The sequence below is a fragment of the Oncorhynchus mykiss genome, chromosome 3 (assembly GCF_013265735.2).
Source record: "Oncorhynchus mykiss isolate Arlee chromosome 3, USDA_OmykA_1.1, whole genome shotgun sequence".
Taxonomy (NCBI): domain Eukaryota; kingdom Metazoa; phylum Chordata; class Actinopteri; order Salmoniformes; family Salmonidae; genus Oncorhynchus; species Oncorhynchus mykiss.
The window spans coordinates 10,243,398-10,267,160 of record NC_048567.1 but is presented as its reverse complement, the minus strand read 5'-3'; the positions used below and the strand labels follow the sequence as shown (position 1 = coordinate 10,267,160).

Sequence of the window (23,763 nt, the reverse complement as noted above, 5' to 3'; positions counted from 1 at the left end):
TAATTTCGTTGAAATTAAAGCTTGCAGGACAAGTAGCTCTCCAGGGGGGTGGTTGCCCTATTAGCTAGTGATTTAGTTGTAGCCTACTGTAGATTTAGGAACAACTTCCCACAGAATGTGTAACATTTATTCAATCTTACCTGTCAGTAAAGTCACTTCATATGAGAATAGTTGAGTAGGATGGCTAGTTATCACTCCTAATATCATACAATTTCATCAGTACTTGAGTAAGACCCTGATGAAAGAAGCAAGTCTGACAACCTTTTCCACCAACTTTATTTTACAAATGTAGTGTTTGATCACTGCTGCATCCAAGGGGATCAAAATGCATTGGAGAAATTAAAAGTAGGCCTTTATATATTAAAATTAATAATAGTCATGAAAACATTCATGAAGTTCACTTGTAAATATCATCCCATACAAATCTATATAATCTCATACAAATCTAGATTTAGATTTATCCTTCGTCGTTCTACATAGGTTTAAATTAATTAATGATGGTGTCGAAACATACACCTATTCATTCATCTCTTTGTGTCTTATTTTATTCACCATCTATTTTACATGTGTTATGTGTCATTACTCATCAAAAATATCCCTGTTGCCACATAATAGGCTATATAGAAATATGTTAAATGTTAAGCATTTGGGTGGTCACTGTACATTCCACTAAATACTCACATATAATTTGTTGAAGCCTCAAATGAATGTGTTATAGAAGAGAGCCACAACCCATTAGAATATTCTGATTGTACTAGCTATACAAAATACAATATACTTACACAAAAAAAGGTTTACCATGTACAAAATAATGGCAGAAGTGTATGTAATGACTGTTTCAATGGTTATGGCTTGTGGCGATAGTACAGACATTGCTACAGACTTTCTGTGACTTAAATACAAATCTAAAACTAGGTTAGCTGTCCTAATTCCCTGAAAAAAGACACTGTTACTGAACATTCAGGTTGTTACTGTTATACCCTTTTTACCTACCTGTGTTTAAGACATTAATGTAAACACATACATTGTGACATCATGTGTTAACCCTTTGGATTTTATTAGGTTAGGCTGTGGTGTTAGCAAGTGTTTCAATTTGGTCCCAGACCCAGAACTTTCCCCTCCCTAGTCCCTATCAATATTGTCTGACCTTGTGAACGGTGAGTGTAATGATTCCACCCCAACACGTGGAACCAACACAACTTTTGCTAATACCTATGCAATATTTTCAAATAGTCTAGATAGAAGGCTCCATCTAGGGAAAGGGACTAGGGAGAGGTTTGTAATTGGGCCTTTGTCTTCAAACATACTGTAATAAAGCCCTGTATTCAGGCATGTTGTCAATGCATTACCAAGCCATGGAGTTGACATGCATCAAGATTAGACAGTGTTAGTTTGAATCCCCATTTTGTGTTCAGATGTAACAAAAACAAACAAAATGTCATGAGAAAGATAGGTATCTAAAAACATGTAAACACTTCAAATCTCACTAAGAAAAATAACACCAACATCATTACTATAAGATAACCATTAATTATAACAACAATTATAATAATCATTAATAATAACACTTGTTGTAATCATGACAATAACCGACACGGACTACCCAGTGAACACCGTCTGACGCCGACGTCCATGGACGTCTAAAAGATGCCATTTTGCTCACTGGGTAAGTTACCATTGTGTATAGGAAGATTGTCAAAAGAAAATCTGTATCAACATGTCAGTCATTTTATCTCCTGAATTATGTCAGATTTTTTTCTTCTGTCCATTTGTTAGTTATATGAGACACTTTGTATACTGTAGATTATATATATATATATATATATATATATATATATATATATATATATATACAGTTATACTTCTCTCTTAGTCGAATACAAGTCTGTTCATTTTCTTAAGTCCCTTAAGTTTATCAAACACAGCCCCGCGCATCACCAGTGACTTGAGTGTCCTTTTTTGCTGAATGTAAACCACTAAGACGTGATACAAAATATGTCTGTCTTTATCTGGTGCAAATATCAGGGGATTGTGCAAAAACGTTTCTGTCTTAGTGTTTCCCTCTTTGAGCTGGTCTGGAAAAAAACTGCTCATGTTTATTTTTACAAGTTTGACTCCAGGCATCTACAGGACATTAGTACTCACACGTCAGTGACAATATCAACACCACAAATTAAGTGAAAGCATTAATATGCTGTATTATATGGTCCAAAGCCACACATGTAGGATAGGATAGCCCTTAATATTAAGCATTATTATTGATATTATGACATTTCTACCTAATAGAGAACGGTTGGAGTGTGTTACTACGAACGAGCAAGGTCCTCTTCTGATAAAGGGCATGCTAGCCAACCAAGTCTCTTCTGAGTCTCACCCTCATATCTGACTGCTTCATCATTGGAGTCGTCCTACAGTATGCATTATAGTCCACTGCCTTGTTACAGTCAATTCCCTAGACACATACACTTTGGCTTGCTCTGAAGCCAATCATTTGTATTGTCCTGTAGAAATGTTGGCTTGAGTCAGTTCTCCTCTGGTTTAGATTAATAAAATAGTGATTGTCAGACGTGCTTTCTCTGGTATTTTATTTGTATCCCAATGCATGGCTTTGAAGGTCAGTCATATTATGAAGTGCAACACCTGCATCATACTGTACTTGTTGTGCTCTATGAAAGAAAATACCCTGTAGTTGCAGTAGCTAATCCTCCTATTGGTAGGCTGACCAACTCAGAAGTTCCTCGTCAAACATAGTGACTCATGGCTCAATCAGATTTGGTTGTCCTGATGAAGACAGGTGGGTCACAGGGGAGCTCCAGGTAGAAGTTGCACTTAGGCACAGATTTAGGATCAGCTCAACCTCCCCAAATGCTGAGCATAACTATTAGGCGGTGGTGGGATGCAAAACTGACCTCAGATCAGTTAATGGGGGCAACTAGAGAATGTATGGAAGCAATTTTCTCAAGGTCACTCATTCTTTCACACAAGAAGCAACAATCGACAGCTCTGTTTTCCTGCGTCAGAATGAGGCGGGCTCACTTGTATACCACTCCCTGGATTCAAAACCCTACATCATCCGACATTCCACATCATAGGTCATGAAGATCATCAGTTCAATGCTCCATGAGGAAAATAGCATCCTTTGATACAAGTGAAACCTGTTTTTCTATGTAACACTGAAGTACACAGTCTGGCCGAACACCACTCTTCTCTCTCTCATACTTAGATGTATTATCTTGGTCCCTCCTTTCTAATATGGCTCAAAAGTTTCTTTATTCTGTTAAACATTTGATATAAAACACAAGGTTATGCATGAACAAACCAGTTCCTTAACTAAGTCCTAGCTATCTAATTTCTCCCACGTTTTTTTTCAGTTATTCATGGATTCAGTGTATGGTAATATGGCACATTAGATATGAAATATGGCTGATGTATCACATATATAAAAATGGCAGGATAATTCTGTTCCTCTACCATTTTGACCTCTAAGCAAGTCCTCCATCTCCCTATATGTACAGATTGATTCACCATATTTCCTTCTCTACCCTTCCTATTCTCGTATGTCTACTCTCTTCATGAAGACCACACACACAGTAGGTAGAATTTGCCCTAACCACTGATACAGAGTCAGATATTTGTTCATCCCCCTTATGGTTAAGGGTGGGTTTAGGGGTGAGATAATCTGATCCTAGATTTGCAGTTGATGGCAATTTCTACCTGGTGCCCCTCACACTGTCACCTCATTCTTACTGCCTGTCCTGATGCCCTGACTGCCTCCCCCTCCTCCTCCACTTCCTCCTCCTCTACTTCCTCCTCCCGCTCCTCCGTCGCCCCCTCCTGGTATAAAGTGTAACTGCTCAATAGTGTTCTGCCTCTTGGCAGCAAAAGCCATCCTCTTGGCGCTGTGGCCCCCTAGCGTTCCTGTTCCCATGACAACCCCCGCCCCGGGCATCTCGCTACCACCCCAGCCCCCCATGCCTCCCCCCATGCCTCCACTCATATGCCCCGTCATGCCCTGGCTTCTCTCCTGCTCCCTCCCTGAGGTGGGGTGAGAGTTCATCTTGATCATGTGGTGGCGGTCCAGGGAGGGCGTGGCACATACATTCTGCTGGGACTGGGCTTTCTGCTGAGGGGTGAGACCACCCCGGGGGAGAGTGGGGACCATGCCTCCCCCGCCTCCATGGGCGTATGGATCCTGCACACCCACTCCCATCCCTCCGACCCCTCTACCCATGCTCTCCTCCAGGTGATCTGGGGACATGAGTAGGCGATCCTGGGGACGCTCCTGCGCCCAATCCTTGGGCTTCCTCGTCAGGGTCTGGTTGTTGGACTGAGGCCGTTCCTGGGGTCGATCCTTGGGCTTCCGTGTCAGGGTCTGGGTGTTGGACTGAGGCCGCTCCTGGGGTCGATCCTGGGGCTTCCTTGTCAGGGTCTGGGTGTTGGACTGAGGCCGCTCCTGGGGTCGATCCTGGGGCTTCCTTGTCAGGGTCTGGGTGTTGGAGTTCTTAGTAGCAGCAGCCATGGCTTTGTAGTACTGGTGCTGCTGGTTCTTGGACATCCTGGAGAGGGTCCCAGTGTTCCCGGGGACGTCCCCCATGTTAAGCAGCTGGTCCTGTGACATAACCTTCCTGGCAGGCTTGGACAGGGTGTCGTAGTTGGGATTGTAGTGCTGCTCGATTGGGTCCAAGGGGTAGGGGTTGACCGTGGGGGAGACGGGGGGTAGGCCGGTGGGTTGAATCCAGGGGCGGGGGGCGTGGCGAGGGAGGGTGCCCCTCCCACCCATGGTGTTGTAGTCTCCTCCACAGGGGATGTGGTGACTGGAGGACTGGAGAGCGGGCTGGGCCGTGTGGGGACGCCTCTTGGTGGTGCAGTAGCCCGATGAATATTCATCAAGACCACTCTTCTCTGGAATCAAAAGAGGAATAGTGAAACACATAAGTCACAGAGCTATTGTTTTCTGTGTAACGGGGTCTATCTCTATGTTGCTACGTGGTACACTACTCACCCAGGCGTTTGAGCGAGGAGTATCTGTTGAGCTCTGGCTTGGTGGCGTTCTCGTAGGATGGGGGGAGCTGTGCCAGGTTGTGGAGGGAGTGGTGGAAGGAGGGCTGCTCTTTAGTATTGTTGTGTTTGCTGGACAGAAGAGTGCCTCCTGCCGCCAGCTGGGTGTTGTTCATACGAGGGGCGTGTTCTGAGGGGTCAAAAGACAGCTATGTTATGGTGTGTTTGTTTCTTAATTGTTGTTTTTTGGACAACCTTTATCTAACCAGGTTGGTATCATTGACATCTAAGACATTATTGTGAAAAACTGTAAAACATGGAAGGGCACCAGATGCATACATTACAGTATGTCACTGGAACCATCCATTTACACCACCAGTTGACTTACCGATGGTAGCAGTGTGATTGGGACTGGTTCCTGAATGGATAAAATTGTGTTGAATATTCCCCACTGCAAAACAAACAAACAGTCATCAGCTGTGGAGCAACAGTGTATACATAATGTATACTGTATGTGAGTGAGACAGCAGAACACTGTATGATGTGCTCAATTGTGGATGTTATCAGGTGATTTCTAGCTTCATGGTTTATTAACCATATTAAGATCAAGGCATCCATCCTCTTTTACATTACCTGGGCCAATTCCCCTTTACACGCTCACTCACTTATCATTTATTGAGCCTGTGGGAATCGACCAGGATATTGCACTTTGTTTCACATAACTGTCCCTCTTCAAGAACTTACAAGTTCCTCGACGTAGACATATCTGATGAGATGAAATGGTCAAACCACAGGGACACCGTAGTAAAGAAGGCACAGCAGCGACTCTTCTACCTCAGGAGGCTGAATAAATTTGTCCTGTCTCCGAGGGCCCTCACAGTGTTTTACAGGAGCACCATTGAGAGACTACTGTCGGTCTACATTGCATCCTGGTACGGCAACTCCAACGCCGCTGACTGCAAGGCTCTACAGAGGGTGGTACGCTCAGCCAAACGAGCCATTAGGTGCTCACTGCCTGCCCTCCAGGACACCTACAACACCAGGCGTCGCAGGAAGGCCAAGAAGATCATCAGGGACCTCATGGCACCCAAGCCATCATGGCCTGTTCTCCCTGCTTCCATCGCTCAGACACTGGCAGTATAGGAGTATCATGGCAAAAACTGTCAGACTGGCCAATATGTTCTACCACCAACCATCAGGCTGCTGAATAGCCACTAGGGAGCTACCTACTCCCTCCCCCTTGCTTTTCCCCCTATGGATATTCTAACCCCTCCCAATAACACTTACCCTGCCCCTCCCCCCAATAGACATTATCATTGCTACAGTTGTAATATTATTTTTATTATTGTCTCATTCACTTGTCTTTTTTTGACCTGCGCTGTTGGAGCTCGGATCATAAGTATTTCACTGAGCCCTGCGATTACATCTGCAACACTGTGCATGTGACTAATAACCTCATCTAATCTAATCCATTTTACTCCTTCCCCTTTCTTACAAGACAGTTTGAAATAAGCCTAAAGCCCAACAACAGAACAGAACAGGAGAAACGACTTTGAAACAGAAGTGTACTATTAGAGCTTGTCCTCATTTCCCCTTTTCATTTAAAAAACATGTTTCCCGTTTGTTCCAACTGAATGCTCCCCTGGCCACTCACGTCTGTTGTCCTTGCTGGGCAGGCCAGGGGCATAGAGGTTTTTGGGAGGTCTGCCCAGCGTACCCTGTCCCTCCCCTGAACCACACAGAGCCACGCTGTTGTTCCTCTCATCCTGCTGCACTGGACTGGACTGGTGACGCAACATGTCCACCAGCGCTCTGAGAGGAGAAACCAAAAAGACAATGTCAAAAATGTAAACGTACAAGTAATTAGGTGTAAAATGTGTTTTATTGCCTGGAGTAATAACAGTCCCCCCCCCCCCCCCCCCCCCGGCATTAACAATTTCATATCTTGTCTAATCTTATGAATGAAACATGCTATAAACATGTTATAACAACATTATGAAATGATTAAAGAATCTGTGTTTGTCTGTCTGACTGTCCATCTGTCTATCTGTCTGTGTGACTGTCTGTCTGTCTTACTCTCTGTCTGTTCATCTGTCTGGTCTGTGACTGATTGACCCCTCCCCTCACCTGGGCATGTTGATCTCTCCGTTGTTGGCCTGCTGCGACACCTTGTTGAACATTATCTTAATCCCCACGGCAACCGCTACCATAAACACAATGACACCTCCAATCACAAAGCCTGTGTTGTGGCTCAGAGGCTGCAGAGGGTCCAGTTCCGGCTCATCATCATCCAGGAGTATGGCGTTTGGTGGCGGGGTCTTGGCCCAATCCGGGGAGTCGTAGTTGGTACAGCTGCTCTGCTCCAAACGACGGGTGGGGTCGGGGCAGCAGAAGCGGTAGTGGCAGCTGCCACAGCAGTAGATGAAGCTGTCCTTGGAACAATTGAAGGTGCTGTCCAACTGGCCCATGACATCATAGTAACCATGGCACACGTCCACGTCCACCAGTCTGTGGGGAGGAGGAGCTACCTGGGCCGCGCGCAACGGAGGAGCCAGGGCTCCCGCTGCAGCAGACGTCACGTTCTTGGGGAACATGATTTGGGCCAGGGGTCGGGGAGGGGTCTCCCCAGGGGATTCTGGAAGTTTCTCTGGAGCTTTGGGCCTGCCCCGGAGGGCAGAGGGGCGGTTGGCATGGATGGTCAGGAGGAGGAGAGGGGGGCTGGGGGCGGACTGAGGGGGGTCGGTGGAGCCCCCCTGGCGAGGCCGGGGGTCGGTACGTAGGGGAGAGAGAGTGGGAGAGGGGGAGCTGTCCTCAGCTGTGGTAAGTGGGGCAGCAAGGAGAGAGAGGAGGGAGACGGCGAAGACTTGGAGATTGGTGGTGGGCGTCATCTTTACATGACTAAGAGCTCTATTTTCTGTTGTCGACTCAACGCTGTTACAAGGCTGTCCTTTTTTCAGAATTAAACCACTAAAAAACTATTTGAAACATTTAGGTAGCAGGTATGAGTTGTTTGGTACTCATAGTTTCAAAATATCTTAATTTAATAATGAATATGTCTGATGAACTTTGTGAATTAATTCTAGATATGCTTTAAGAGATGGAAGTCATGAGTGTCAACCAGTTGTAAGTGTCAACCATTGGTGACAGAGGTATTTACATGGCTTTCATTCTGTTACTATTATCTTCAACATCTTCTGCGGTAATATTCTGCATCCCATTACAGTAAAATCAGACCTGTATAAGCCTCACAGAGTAAACGAGGGTAAATTGATCAAACCCAGATCGTCTATTCCTTCTTCTAGTTCTAGAATCTATCTACCATACAAAACCTAGCTATGAATCATGTGAAGTTAGTTTGAGGTTATAACATTCACATGCAAAAATACAAAAATAGATGGAATCTCCTTGGATGAAAGGTCAAACAGAGGGTTTTTACCTTCACCATGACGTATTCCTGAACACGTTGAGCTTTGTTTAGCTGAAGACAAGAAGTAAGCTTCCTCAATGAGTTATGGCAATTTTATACATTTCCTTTCGGTTATGGCACTTGTAAAATAATATGTCAGAAAATGACACATAGGCCTGTGTTTTAAGGGCAACAGTCCTCTGTAAACATTAATCCTAAAATGTAAACAGTTAATGATTCAATCATGTCGTTTTGGCGCTGGATACATTCCAAGTTTGCACTTAGACTCAACCTGTAAACTAATATTCTCTGAAAAAGTAGAAAAATCTCTACATATAAATGTGTAAATGTTTCAATATTATGCTAAATAAAAGATGTGTACTAAATAAATCTCATGCTAAATAAATCTAAATCATTTGTGTTCCTGTGCTTTTAGATGTTGCGGACCATTTGGAGAGGTTGTGGTTCTTGACGGGTCAGGGCACTGATTGGCTGTGGCGTAGTGTAAACATACTGTGTGACTGTAAAGCAGGACATTGCGCTTCCAGGCATATAAACATCACAGGTCACTAACTACATAATGCATTGGCCACTTATTTACTTAAATGTTTTATGGTCTTATCTAAAATGCATAGGCACTTACTGTTCCTCTGATTGGGCTGAGGGCTACAGAGCCAGCGCCCTACATTAAGGACAGAGGACAGTGAATACCACAAATGAGGAGAAAGTATAAAACGGTACGACAAATCGTATTATATCAAATAGACAGCTAGTGGCTGGATGGGTACCTCTGTTTTTAGATGTACAAACTTAGTATGTATGGTCTAGTATAGAATATACAAGGAAAAGAGGTTTAGATGTAACTCTACAGATTGAATTCAGTTGTGTCTCATTATGATGGTTGAGGACTGAATAGCACGTTGTAGTTCACATGTGCCATTCCTTCAATAACTCTGATTATTCCTGATTTGGTCCTAAAACTGAAAGAAAAGCATTTTTGGAGAGAAATATGTAAATGTGTGGAGTTATTGTGTCTGAGGTTACAGGTGATAATAGACAGAGACAGCTCCGTCTCCCACACAAATTATAATTACATACAATTATCAAAACAGTTCTTATCTGTTGCTGAGCATGTAGGCATGGATAGGGGAGGCAGGGGGGCTGCTGAAATCACTGATGGCTCTACTTGTTTCAATAAATGTGAATAAAAAACAATGGCGAATACAACCAGCAGTTCTCACTGTTGTTCCAAGTTTTTATAAAGAACTCTTCTACTCCCTGAAAGTTCTGCTTGATTTCCTGTATCGTCTTCAGATTTGGAAAAAGGGGATCAGGCCTGGAATGTCTTCACAGATTTGTGGATCCTGTATGGAACACAGAAAGAATCGATTAGGAGAGTGGACATCAAGCCCCCCCCCCCCACACACACACACACACACAAACTCCCTCCCTCGTATTCTAACACACACACCACAGCAACACACAGACACACTCTGTAACACTCAGACAACACACTCATGAATTGCTATGAATTTTTAGCTATAAATTGGAATAGAACTTGTCAAGAAGTGTGCACCATGCATACTGTATGCACCGGAATTTGATTTGTGTGCTGTGTGTGTGTGTGTGTGTGTGTGTGTGTGTGTGTGTAGGGCAGCCAGCCATATGCACCTGAATTTGTGTGCTGTTATGTGTGTGTGAGATAGCCGGCCCTCACATTGATGAGACAGAGATAGTGATATCGTAATAAATAGTGTTGTTTTATTAAAAACTTGCAGACATCCCAGCAGTCCCACTCACACACAGAACACCATCCTCCATTTAAACAAACTGAAGTGCTTCAGGCAGGAGGCCACAGGTGTGTGCAAGTGCAATCAGCTAATTAACAAAGCTTGAACGCAGTCAGCTCACACAATTAAAGGGGCATGTCACTCATTCTAACGTTCAAACCAACAGGTAAAGGTTGAGCTGATGAATAAAGATCAATTAACTGGAAGGATGTGATAATTCATTGACAGTTATGGATCCTATATAAATAAATACACAATAAATCCATGCATACAAAGCTACTAGGTATGCTAGGTGTGTCTGTGTGTTAGTGTGTCTGCCTTTTGCAGGAGCATCAGCTCCTGAAAAGCAGATGAGAGAGGGAGAGAAAGTGAAACAGAGAGAGAGAGCAGGGGGATAAATGAAGGGTCGGGATTTAAATGAGCAGAGAGAGTTGGTGGGGAGCGGGAAGAGCCAGAGGTATAGACGCAGAGACGGTCGTGAGTGGGAGGGCGGTGTGTGGGTGGCACAGAATCAAGTACATTTCTCCCAGCACTTACCAATATAACACCGCACATCACAGTTAGACAGACCCACAAATGCACAGCCCAAACAACATTACAAGATAGGGTGACACAACAAGCATGAAATATGATGGAAGAGAGTGGTTTGGATGTCCTTTCACTTGCATCTGCAAGATCTGATATCTGCACAATGAACACTGTTAATGCTGTTGTTGAAGTGGCAGCATGTATGTCAGTCAGAGAGATTGTGTGTGTGTGTGTGTGTGTGTGTGTGTGTGTGTGTGTGTGTGTGTGTGTGTGTGTGTGTGTGTGTGTGTGTGTGTGTGTGTGTGTGTGTGTGTGTGTGTGTGTGTGTGTGTGTGTGTGACTGCAGTATACTCTACAGGCATTCTGAGTCTCTCCCTCTCGCCTTTCATTCCTCTCGCTCTCTCCTGTCTCCCATCTCCCTCGTTCTCCCTTCCTCTCTCTTTCTCAGATTTGGTGCGTGGGTTGAGGCAGCTAACTCTCTTAGAATAGCACTGCAGCTCTGTCTGTGTGTAAGAGAGAGAGATAGATGGAGAGAGAGCGAGCGAGCGAGCGAGAGAAAAATAGGTATTGTCCAATCTACACCTATTAGCCAATTCTGAAACTTATACCTCCATCATCACTGGTAGTCCATGATACCATAATATCTTCCATTTCATCCTCTATCTATACTTTGTTCTATCTCCATCACCACATTCCTTATCACTTCCACTAACAACATCTATTATCATGAAAAGGCATCCCAACCTGCATTTTCCAGCAGAAAAAAATAATCCAAAAGACTTGTCACGACTAAAGACGCAAATTAGAGTGAAACATCGTGCAGTTATAATTCCTGTAATGTATCACCAGTATCCTAACACACCTACAAGTAAAAATGTAAAAATTACATGTGCTGTAACATAAGAAATTAGATATCTCTATAGTTCTATATCTATAGTTACCACTATATACTGTAAGATAGTCTCTATAGTTATATCTCTATAGTTCTATATCTATAGTTACCACTATATACTGTAAGATAGTCTCTATAGTTATATCTCTATAGTTATATATCTATAGTTACCACTATATACTGTAAGGTAGTCTCTATAGTTATATCTCTATAGTTCTATATCTATAGTTACCACCGTATACTGTAAGGTAGTCTCTATAGTTATATCTCTATAGTTATATCTCTATAGTTCTATATCTATAGTTACCACTATATACTGTAAGGTAGTCTCTATAGTTATATCTCTATAGTTATATCTCTATAGTTCCCACTATATACTGTAAGGTAGTCTCTATAGTTATATCTCTATAGTTCTATATCTATAGTTCCCACTATATACTGTAAGGTAGTCTCTATAGTTATATCTCTATAGTTATATCTCTATAGTTATATCTCTATAGTTCCCACTATATACTGTAAGGTAGTCTCTATAGTTATATCTCTATAGTTATATCTCTATAGTTATATCTCTATAGTTACCATTATATACTGAAAGTTAGTCTCTATAGTTACCACTATATGCTGTAACATAGTAAATTAGACATCTCTATAGTCATATCTCTATAGTTATATCTCTATAGTTAAATCTCTATAGTTCCCACTATATACTGTAACATCGTAGGTTAGACGTCTGCATAGGTTTATATCTATAGATAACACTATATACTGTAAGTTAGTTTCTATAGTTATATCTCTATAGTTATATCTTCATAGTTACCACTATATACTGTAAGTTAGATATCTCTATAGTTATATCTCTATAGTTACCACTATATGGGGCGGCAGGGTAGCCTAGTGGTTAGAGCGTTGGACTAGTAACCGTAAGGTTGCAAGTTCAAACAAGGTACAAATCTGTCGTTCTGACTTGCCTAGTTAAATAAAGGTCAAATAAAAAAATATATATATATACTGTAAGATAGTCTCTATAGTTATATATCTATACTTACCACTATATACTGTAACATCAGAAGTTGGATATCTCTATAGTTATATCTCTATACTTACCACTATATACTGTAACATCAGAAGTTGGATATCTCTATAGTTATATCTCTATACTTACCACTATATACTGTAACATCAGAAGTTGGATATCTCTATAGTTATATCTCTATACTTACCACTATATACTGTAACATCAGAAGTTGGATATCTCTATAGTTATATCTCTATAGTTATATCTCTATACTTACCACTATATACTGTAACATCAGAAGTTGGATATCTCTATAGTTATATCTCTATAGTTATATCTCTATACTTACCACTATATACTGTAACATCAGAAGTTGGATATCTCTATAGTTATATCTCTATACTTACCACTATATACTGTAACATCAGAAGTTGGATATCTCTATAGTTATATCTCTATACTTACCACTATATACTGTAACATCAGAAGTTGGATATCTCTATAGTTATATCTCTATACTTACCACTATATACTGTAACATCAGAAGTTAGATATCTCTATAGTTATATCTCTATACTTACCACTATATACTGTAACATCAGAAGTTGGATATCTCTATAGTTATATCTCTATACTTACCACTATATACTGTAACATCAGAAGTTGGATATCTCTATAGTTATATCTCTATACTTACCACTATATACTGTAACATCAGAAGTTAGATATCTCTATAGTTATATCTCTATACTTACCACTATATACTGTAACATCAGAAGTTGGATATCTCTATAGTTATATCTCTATACTTACCACTATATACTGTAACATCAGAAGTTGGATATCTCTATAGTTATATCTCTATACTTACCACTATATACTGTAACATCAGAAGTTGGATATCTCTATAGTTATATCTCTATACTTACCACTATATACTGTAACATCAGAAGTTAGATATCTCTATAGGTATATCTCTATACTTACCACTATATACTGTAACATCAGAAGTTGGATATCTCTATAGGTATATCTCTATAGTTACCACTATATACTGTAACATCAGAAGTTGGATATCTCTATAGTTATATCTCTATACTTACCACTATATACTGTAACATCAGAAGTTGGATATCTCTATAGTTATATCTCTATACTTACCACTATATACTGTAACATCAGAAGTTAGATATCTCTATAGGTATATCTCTATACTTACCACTATATACTGTAACATCAGAAGTTGGATATCTCTATAGTTATATCTCTATACTTACCACTATATACTGTAACATCAGAAGTTGGATATCTCTATAGTTATATCTCTATACTTACCACTATATACTGTAACATCAGAAGTTGGATATCTCTATAGTTATATCTCTATAGTTATATCTCTATAGTTACCACTATATCCTGTAACATCAGAAGTTAGATATCTCTATAGTTATATCTCTATACTTACCACTATATACTGTAACATCAGAAGTTGGATATCTCTATAGTTATATCTCTATACTTACCACTATATACTGTAACATCAGAAGTTGGATATCTCTATAGTTATATCTCTATACTTACCACTATATACTGTAACATCAGAAGTTGGATATCTCTATAGTTATATCTCTATACTTACCACTATATACTGTAACATCAGAAGTTGGATATCTCTATAGTTATATCTCTATACTTACCACTATATACTGTAACATCAGAAGTTGGATATCTCTATAGTTATATCTCTATACTTACCACTATATACTGTAACATCAGAAGTTGGATATCTCTATAGTTATATCTCTATACTTACCACTATATACTGTAACATCAGAAGTTGGATATCTCTATAGTTATATCTCTATACTTACCACTATATACTGTAACATCAGAAGTTAGATGTCTCTATAGTCATATCTCTATAGTTACTATATACTATATCACTATATACTGTAAGTTAGTCTCTATAGTTATATCTCTAGTTACCACTATATACTGTAACATCAGAAGTTAGATGTCTCTATAGTCATATCTCTATAGTTACCACTATATACTGTAAGATAGTCTCTATAGTTATATCTCTATAGTTATATCTCTATAGTTACCACTATATACTGTAACATCAGAGGTTAGATGTCTCTATAGTCATATCTCCATAGTTACCACTATATACTGTAACATTGTAAGTTAGATATCTCTAAAGTTATATCTCTATAGTTATATCTCTATAGTTACCACTATAGACTGTAACATCAGAAGTTAGATATCTCTATAGTTATATCTCTATAGTTACCACTATATACTGTAACATCAGAAGTTAGATGTCTCTATAGTTATATCTCTATAGTTACCACTATATACTGTAAGATAGTCTCTATAGTTACAATGGGGAGAACAAGTATTTGATACACTGCCGATTTTGCAGGTTTTCCTACTTACAAAGCATGTAGAGGTCTGTAATGTTTTAATCATAGGTACACTTCAAATGTGAGAGATGGAATCTAAAACAAAAATCCAGAAAATCACATTGTATGATTTTTAAGTAATTAATTTGCATTTTATTGCATGAAATAAGTATTTGATCACCTACCAACCTGTATAAACTGCACCTGTTTCAACTCGTTACCTGTATAAAAGACACCTGTCCACACACTCAATCAAACAGACTCCAACCTCTCCACAATGACCAAGACCAGAGAGCTGTGTAAGGACATCAGAGATAAAATTGTAGACCTGCACAAGGCTGGGATGGGCTACAGGACAATAGGCAAGCAGCTTGGTGAGAAGGCAACAACTGTTGGCGCAATTATTAGAAAATGGAAGAAGTTCAAGATGACGGTCAATCACCCTCGGTCTGGGGCTCCATGCAAGATCTCACCTCGTGGGGCATCAATGATCATGAGGAAGGTGAGGGATCAGCCCAGAACTACACGACAGGACCTGGTCAATGACCTGAAGAGAGCTGGGACCACAGTCTCAAAGAAAACCAATAATAACACACTACGCCGTCATGGATTAAAATCCTGCAGCGCACGCAAGGTCCCCCTGCTCAAGCCAACGCATGTCCAGGCCCGTCTGAAATTTGCCAATGACCATCTGGATGATCCAGAGGAGGAATGGGAGAAGGTCATGTGGTCTGATGAGACAAAAATAGAGCTTTTTGGTATAAACTCCACTCACCGTGTTTGGAGGAAGAAGAAGGATGAGTACAACCTCAAGAACACCATCCCAACCGTGAAGCATGGAGGTGGAAGCATCATTCTTTGGGGATGCTTTTCTGCAAAGGGGACAGGACGACTGCACCATATTGAGGGGAGGATGGATGGGGCCATGTATTGCGAGATCTTGGCCAACAACCTCCTTCCCTCAGTAAGAGCATTGAAGATGGGTCGTGGCTGGGTCTTTCAGCATGACAACGACCCGAAACACACAGCCAGGGCAACTAAGGAGTGGCTCCATAAGAAGCATCTCAAGGTCCTGGAGTGGCCTAGCTAGTCTCCAGTCCTTAACCCAATAGAAAATCTTTGGAGGGAGCTGAACGTCCATATTGCCCAGCGACAGCCCCGAAATCTGAAGGATCTGGAGAAGGTCTGTATGGAGGAGTGGGCCAAAATCCCTGCTGCAGTGTGTGCAAACCTGGTCAAGAACTACAGGAAACGTATGATCTCTGCAATTGCAAAAAAAGGTTTCTGTACCAAATATTAAGTTATGCTTTTCTGATGTATCAAATACTTATGTCATGCAATAAAATGCTAATTAATTACTTAAAAATCATACAATGTGATTTTCTAGATTTTTGTTTTAGATTCCATCTCTCACAGTTGAAGTGTACCTATGATAAAAATGACAGACCTTTACATGCTTTGTAAGTAGGAACATTTTCAAAATCGGCAGTGTATCAAATACTTGTTCTCCCCACTGTATATCTCTATAGTTACCACTATATGCTGTAACATAGTAAATTAGACATCTCTATAGTCATATCTCTATAGTTACCACTATATACTGTAACATCAGAAGTTAGGTATCTCTATAGTTATATCTCTATAGTTACCACTATATACTGTAACATCAGAAGTTAGATGTCTCTATAGTCATATCTCTATAGTTACCACTATATACTGAAAGTTAGTCTCTATAGTTATATCTCTATACTTACCACTACATACTGTAACATCGTAATTTATATATCTCTATAGTTATATCTCTATAGTTACCACTATATACTGTAAGTTAGACTCTATAGTTATATCTCTATAGTTACCACTATATCCTGTAACATCAGAAGTTAGATATCTCTATAGGTATATCTCTATAGTTACCACTATATCCTGTAACATCAGAAGTTAGATATCTCTATAGGTATATCTCTATAGTTACCACTATATCCTGTAACATCAGAAGTTAGATATCTCTATAGGTATATCTCTATAGTTACCACTATATCCTGTAACATCAGAAGTTAGATATCTCTATAGGTATATCTCTATAGTTACCACTATATCCTGTAACATCAGAAGTTAGATATCTCTATAGGTATATCTCTATAGTTACCACTATATCCTGTAACATCAGAAGTTAGATATCTCTATAGGTATATCTCTATAGTTACCACTATATCCTGTAACATCAGAAGTTAGATATCTCTATAGGTATATCTCTATAGTTACCACTATATCCTGTAACATCAGAAGTTAGATGTCTCTATTTTATTTTTATTTTTATTTCACCTTTATTTAACCAGGTAGGCTAGTTGAGAACAAGTTCTCATTTGCAACTGCGACCTGGCCAAGATAAAGCATAGCAGTGTGAACAGACAACACAGAGTTACACATGGAGTAAACAATAAACAATAAACAAGTCAATAACATAGTAGAAAAAAAGAATCTATATACATTGTGTGCAAAAGGCATGAGGAGGTAGGCAATAAATAGGCCATAGGAGTGAATAATTACAATTTAGCAGATTAACACTGGAGTGATAAATGATCAGAGGAACATGTGCAGGTAGAGAAACTGGTGTGCAAAAGAGCAGAAAAGTAAATAAATAAAAACAGTATGGGGATGAGGTAGGTAAATTGGGTGGGCTATTTACAGATGGACTATGTACAGCTGCAGCGATCGGCTAGCTGCTCAGATAGCAGATGTTTAAAGTTGGTGAGGGAGATAAAAGTCTCCAACTTCAGGGATTTTTGCAATTCGTTCCAGTCACAGGCAGCAGAGAACTGGAAGGAAAGGCGGCCAAATGAGGTTTTGGCTTTAGGGATGATCAGTGAGATACACCTGCTGGAGCGCGTGCTACGGGTGGGTGTTGCCATCGTGACCAGTGAACTGAGATAAGGTGGAGCTTTACCTAGCATAGACTAGTAGATGACCTGGAGCCAGTGGGTCTGGCGACGAACATGTAGCGAGGGCCAGCCGACTAGAGCATACAGGTCGCAGTGGTGGGTGGTATAAGGTGCTTTAGTAACAAAACGGATGGCACTGTGATAAACTGCATCCAGTTTGCTGAGTAGAGTATTGGAAGCTATTTTGTAGATGACATCGCCGAAGTCGAGGATTGGTGGGATAGTCAGTTTTACTAGGTGAAGGAGGCTTTATTGCGAAATAGAAAGCCGACTCTAGATTTGATTTTGTATTGGAGATGTTTGATATGAGTCTGGAAGGAGAGTGCAGTCTAGCCAGACACCTAGGTACTTATAGATGTCCACACATTCTAGGTCAGAACCATCCAGGGTGGTGATGCTAGTCGGGCGTGCGGGTGCAGGCAGCGAACGGTTGAAAAGCATGCATTTGGTTTTACTAGCGTTTAAGAGCAGTTGGAGGCCACGGAAGGAGTGTTGTATGGCATTGAAGCTCGTTTGGAGGTTAGATAGCACAGTGGGAAGGGCCAGAAGTATACAGAATGGTGTCGTCTGCGTAGAGGTGGATCAGGGAATCGCCCGCAGCAAGAGCAACATCATTGATATATACAGAGAAAAGAGTCAGCCCGAGAATTGAACCCTGTGGTACCCCCATAGAGACTGCCAGAGGACAGGACAACATGCCCTCCGATTTGACACACTGAACTCTGTCTGCAAAGTAGTTGGTGATCCAGGCTAGGCAAAACTGAGGCTACTGAGTCTGCCGATAAGAATACAGATGACAGAGTCGAAAGCCATGGCCAGGCTTGATGAAGACGGCTGCACAGTACTGTCTTTTATCGATGGAGGTTATGATATCGTTTAGTACCTTGAGCGTGGCTGAGGTGCACCCGTGACCGGTTCGGAAACCGGATTGCACAGTCTCTATAGTCATGTCTCTATAGATGTCTCTAAAGTTATATCTCTATAGTTACCACTATATACTGTAAGATAGTCTCTATAGTTATATCTCTATACTTACCACTATATACTGTAACATTGTAAGTTAGATGTCTCTATAGTTATATCTCTATAGTTATATCTCTATAGTTCCCACTATATACTGTAACATCAGAAGTTGGATGTCTCTATAGTTATATCTCTATAGTTACCACTATATACTGTAAGTTAGTCTCTATAGTTATATCTGTATAATTACTACTATACAATCAGTGGCCAGTTTACAAAAATAGTTTGCCACTACAGATTGAATCACATGGTAGTGGCGTGCTATATAAAGCAAGCATCGAGGCATTCAGATACTGTTCGATTGAACGCTAGAATGGGCAAAATGAGCGACTTAAGCATGGTATGATCGTCAGTGCCAGGCGTGCGGTTTCGAGTGTCTCAGAAACAGCTGGCCTCCTGGGCTATTCACTCACGACAGTCTAGGGTTTACCGAGAATGTTGCGACAAACAAAAAGCATCCAGTAAGTGACAATCCTGTGGGCGAAAACAGCTTGCTGATGAGAGGTCGAAGAAGAATGGCAAGAATCATGCAACAGGCAGGCCACAAACAGGCAAATAATGACGCAGTACAACAATGGTGTGCAGAATGGCATCTTGGAATGCACAACTCGTTGTTCCTTGTCACAGATTGGCTATTGCAGCAGACGACCACACCGGGTTCCACTCCTATCAGCAAAAAAACAAGAAGAAGAAGAAGCGGCTCCAGTGGGCACGTGATCAACAGCACTGGACAAAACTTTGGCTGGTCGAATGAATCCCAGTTCCTGTTGCGTCATGCTGATGGCAGAGTCAGGATTTGGCGTAAGCAGCAAGAGTCCATGGCCCCATCCTGCATGGACAGGCTGGTAGCGGTGGTGTAATGGTGTGGGGAATGATTTCCTGGGACACGTTAGGTCCCTTGATACCAATTGAGCAACGTGTCCATGCCCCAAAGAATTCAGGCTGTTCTGGTGGCAAAGAAGGTCTGACACGGTACTAGATGGGTGTACCTTAAACTGGCCACTGAGTTTATACTGTAACATTGTAAGTTAGATTCCTCTCTATAAATGTCTCTCTATAGATGTCTCTATAGTTATGTCTCTTCCTGACTAGAAGCACTGCAGTTGCATGAGGAGTGGGGGCAGAGGCAAGGCTGTCTCACATACATTGTTGCATGCTAAAGGACGGGAGGAAAGGAGGGAGGGAGTGAGAGAATACATGGGAACAAAAAGTGAAGGACAAAACACTCAGTGCTGTGCAGATCAGAATGATGTATCCATGAGTTCCATGTCCACTGAAGGAAGGACATCATGACATGACACTAAACTTATTCAGAACAAACACACAGGACTAATCCTGCATGCCATTGTATCACAGCAACAGCATCTTGCTTATTGATTTACGATACTATAGTGTGAAGAAGATGTTAACAAAACTTGTCCATCATGACTCATTGGTTTCCGATTGCTTTGATCCAATCTGGGTGTGGAGAGGGAAATATCTCCACACCCTGTGAAGAGCAAAATGTTAAATGCTCACATTTGAACAACATTCCTTTCATATTCCATATTGAAAAACAATAGAGTCTAATATGCACCCTGCACAAAAAAAATGGGTTTAGTTCTGATAAAAGGCTAGCAAAGAAGAAGTAGCCTAGTACAAACAGACGTAAATCTGAAATGCCCATAGTGAGTTTAACTGCGCAATGAACCTGCAGCTGCTTGTGTACCCATATCTGGCTGTAACCGGTCTGTGTATGAATGGACTTCGGCACATCTATATCTTTTACAGGTTAACAACTTGTAGCTCAGCCACTGCACGCATACATTATTGCATGTAGGTTACGGAGGTATTACTTGCATGTATCATTAAGCGTGCGTGGGTGTATAAGAACCCGAGTGTGTATACACTGACTGGCTGCGTGTGTGTAGTCTAATCACATATGAAGTATCAATGTATAAAAACTGTGTCAATGTGTATCAGCTGCGTCTTACAAGCGTGTTTGTGTGATAAATTGATTTCTGTGGCGCAGCTTTCAAATCAATATGTTTTGTTACTGTCTCCTATATTTATCCACATTGATAGAAAATCACTTTGTGCCATATGTGGAACCCGAGGTAACGAGAAACACGAAGACAATTTAAACTATTACTGAGCATTTGTTTCATGATGTTCCTGTATCAAAAAAGGTTAATATATTGCCATGTCTTACCTGCGCGTTCTGCCGGATAACAGCCGGGGAGACCGTGCGCACTGGATTGCTGCGATACATTCGCTCTGGTTAGACAATAACGACTGTCTTATAAACTGTTGAAGGAAGACTATTGTGACAAATCATCCTCATTTTGTAGTCGATAAACTGCTGCCCAATGTTGTGTACCAGCATATCCGTCGACAATATGACATATCTGCACTATTTATTTTTACTAGCCTTAGCTAAACTCTTTTAGTTGACTCTATCGATGGAATAAACTATTATTAGAATAACCTACAAGCTGTGCAATGGCAAGTTTATGGAAATATTGTCTAACTTTTCCTGTTGAAATACATTTTGTAACTAAACGATGTGCATAAATTCCATGTGTTGCACATATAATTGTCTGGTAAAAAAAAAATCCGTAGAAGAACACGCCAATCTAGCTATCCTACGAAACTCACTATAGCAAGCAAGTGCAGCACAATAGGCATATCACACCGTCAAAAGGAAGGTCGCCAGATTTTTGTCTTCCTGAATTAAACTACACATTTTTTCTCTGCAAATTTACGTTGCATTTATTCCAAGCTGATATAAAGAGTTCCGTCAGAAATTCCGACCGACCCCGATCATACAATGCCTATGGGATTGTGCGACTGGTCTCACTAAGGTCCGCAAAGCTCAAGTGCGCTCCCATTGGTCGCTCGAACTGGTGTTGATGAGAGTTCTCTCCAGGGCTTTCGGATGCTGAGTTCCATCCCATCAATGATGGTCTGTAATTGGTTTAAGGAAGTGATTATGGTTCCAATACGATTGGTTCCAATACCAGAAGACTGTATACAGAAGACATGAGCTATCCTTCTCAATAATTCTCAATAATGCACTGCAACTGCTATGCAGAGCCGGATTGTGGACCATTATGGACCGCAAACGTGCCACGGCCCCCGAACACGTCATAAGCAATGGCAAAGTTGCAGGAAATCAGCTTTAAAACTGCAGTTTACTCTCAGCCTCATGGTCAAATGTGAAGAATAGCATGAGATAAACTATAAACAGCACATTTTTTACTTTGCCTCATGGCAAAATGTGTATAATTGCATGAAATTAGCTTTAAAACTGCAACATTTTCTCTCAGCCTCATGACAAAACCCCCTGGAGGTAGGGGCCCCGGGGCCCAAAATGAGGTAGTCCAGCCCTGCTGCTCTACAGTGTCACAGGTGTTAGAAGAAAAACATGACAGCCATCAGTCATCATAATGCTGCTGGTCATCAGATGATCATGTGTAAAAATACATCAAAATGGGGGCCTTTGATATTTTTCTGCCTTGATACAGTCTCTCACTATCTTTTTTGTGTATGTCGGTATTAAAAGAGAGAGCGAGAGAGAGAGAAAGAGAGAGAGAGAGGGGTGCACCAACGGTTGCCACAGCAACTGTGTGATTATGTTGGTGGCAATTATGAAAGGGATGAAAACGGGGTGGGGGAAGAGGACAGGAGCAATCCAAAGCCAGAACACTGATGATGCGCGTGAGTGAATCTGTCAACCATGACGGATAGGCCTACAATTTCAAATGTGATAAGACGCTGATGTCTTCAAAGAAGTGAGAGAAGTTTGAATCCCTATTTCCATGTAGTGTGCATAAAACATAAACATATTTTTTTGTATGTGTTTCATTAGATTTCATAGAATAATGACTATGTTCATTTATTTTTGACAAAGCACATCATACTCCCAGATTACAATACTAGCTCTTGTAGCCTCTCAGCCAACAGTAAAGCATGGGGCTTATTCATGGTGTTAAACCTCACAGATAATAAGACAAAACAATAATAGCCCTGTATGACATATGTATGTTCTATACCTCTATGAACAGCCTGAAATGTTTTCCCAAATGAATAAACCCATGCTGTGCAAATCCCAGAAAGAGAGAACAGTATTAGGTTGTGGGTAAAAAGGGCTGGCAGAAGCCAGCATAGTGGAGAGAATACAGACATTGTCCCCAAACACTGAAACAGCAGGGTCAGATATTGGGCTCGTTTGAGTGGTAAGGCGAAAGCAACCGACTGTAGACGAAGGTTGAGGAGTGAAGTTGGGGGAGGTGCATCTGCGACAGCCATAAGTCAGACACTGATGTGGTTTTCCTACAGCAAGGCTCAGTGTAACATGGCAGTGTTGCCATTGATTAGAAAAGTTGTTCTTTACAATGTCAAAATAAACATGTCTCCAGCCCCCATATCACACACTCACAAACTGAAAATATACAGTGGCAAGAAGAAGTATGTGAACCCTTTGGAATTACCTGGTTTTCTGCATAAATTAGTCATAACATTTAATCTGATCTTCATCTTAGTCACAATAGACAAAACACAGTCTACTTAAAATAATAACACACAAAGTATTGTATTTTTCTTGTCTATATTGAATACATAATTTAAACATTCACAGTGTAGGTTGGAAAACTATGTGAACCCCTAGGCTAATGACTTCTCCAAAAGCCAATTGGAGTCAGGAATCAGCTAACCTGGAGTCCAATCAATGAGACAAGATTGGAGATGTTGGTTAGAGCTGTCCTGCCCTATAAAAAACAAGTC

The 23,763-nt window shown here is 40.9% G+C and overlaps 1 protein-coding gene across 1 annotated transcript; it reads right to left on the bottom strand.

Annotated features, from left to right (window-relative positions):
- Positions 1-258: 258 nt before the first annotated feature.
- LOC110508861 lies at positions 259-21,833 on the bottom strand. Its single transcript, XM_021589732.2, has 6 exons — positions 21,191-21,833; positions 7,126-9,768; positions 6,653-6,810; positions 5,387-5,449; positions 5,003-5,188; positions 259-4,902 (listed from the first exon to the last, which is right to left on the bottom strand). Exons 2-6 carry the CDS (start codon positions 7,884-7,886, stop codon positions 3,725-3,727), a joined length of 2,346 nt encoding a protein of 781 aa, XP_021445407.1. The 5' UTR covers positions 7,887-9,768; positions 21,191-21,833; the 3' UTR covers positions 259-3,724.
- Positions 21,834-23,763: the final 1,930 nt, after the last annotated feature.

What these genes read in the sequence shown, in the direction of transcription:
- LOC110508861 (XM_021589732.2), bottom strand. Translation starts at nt 7,886, where the DNA reads ATGACGCCCACCACCAATCTCCAAGTCTTCGCCGTCTCCCTCCTCTCT. An exon ending in CAATCACACTGCTACCATCG is followed by an intron (nt 5,189 to 5,386) that starts GTAAGTCAACTG and finishes TTGACCCCTCAG; the next exon opens with AACACGCCCCTCGTATGAAC. An exon ending in CTCCTCGCTCAAACGCCTGG is followed by an intron (nt 4,903 to 5,002) that starts GTGAGTAGTGTA and finishes TTTTGATTCCAG; the next exon opens with AGAAGAGTGGTCTTGATGAA.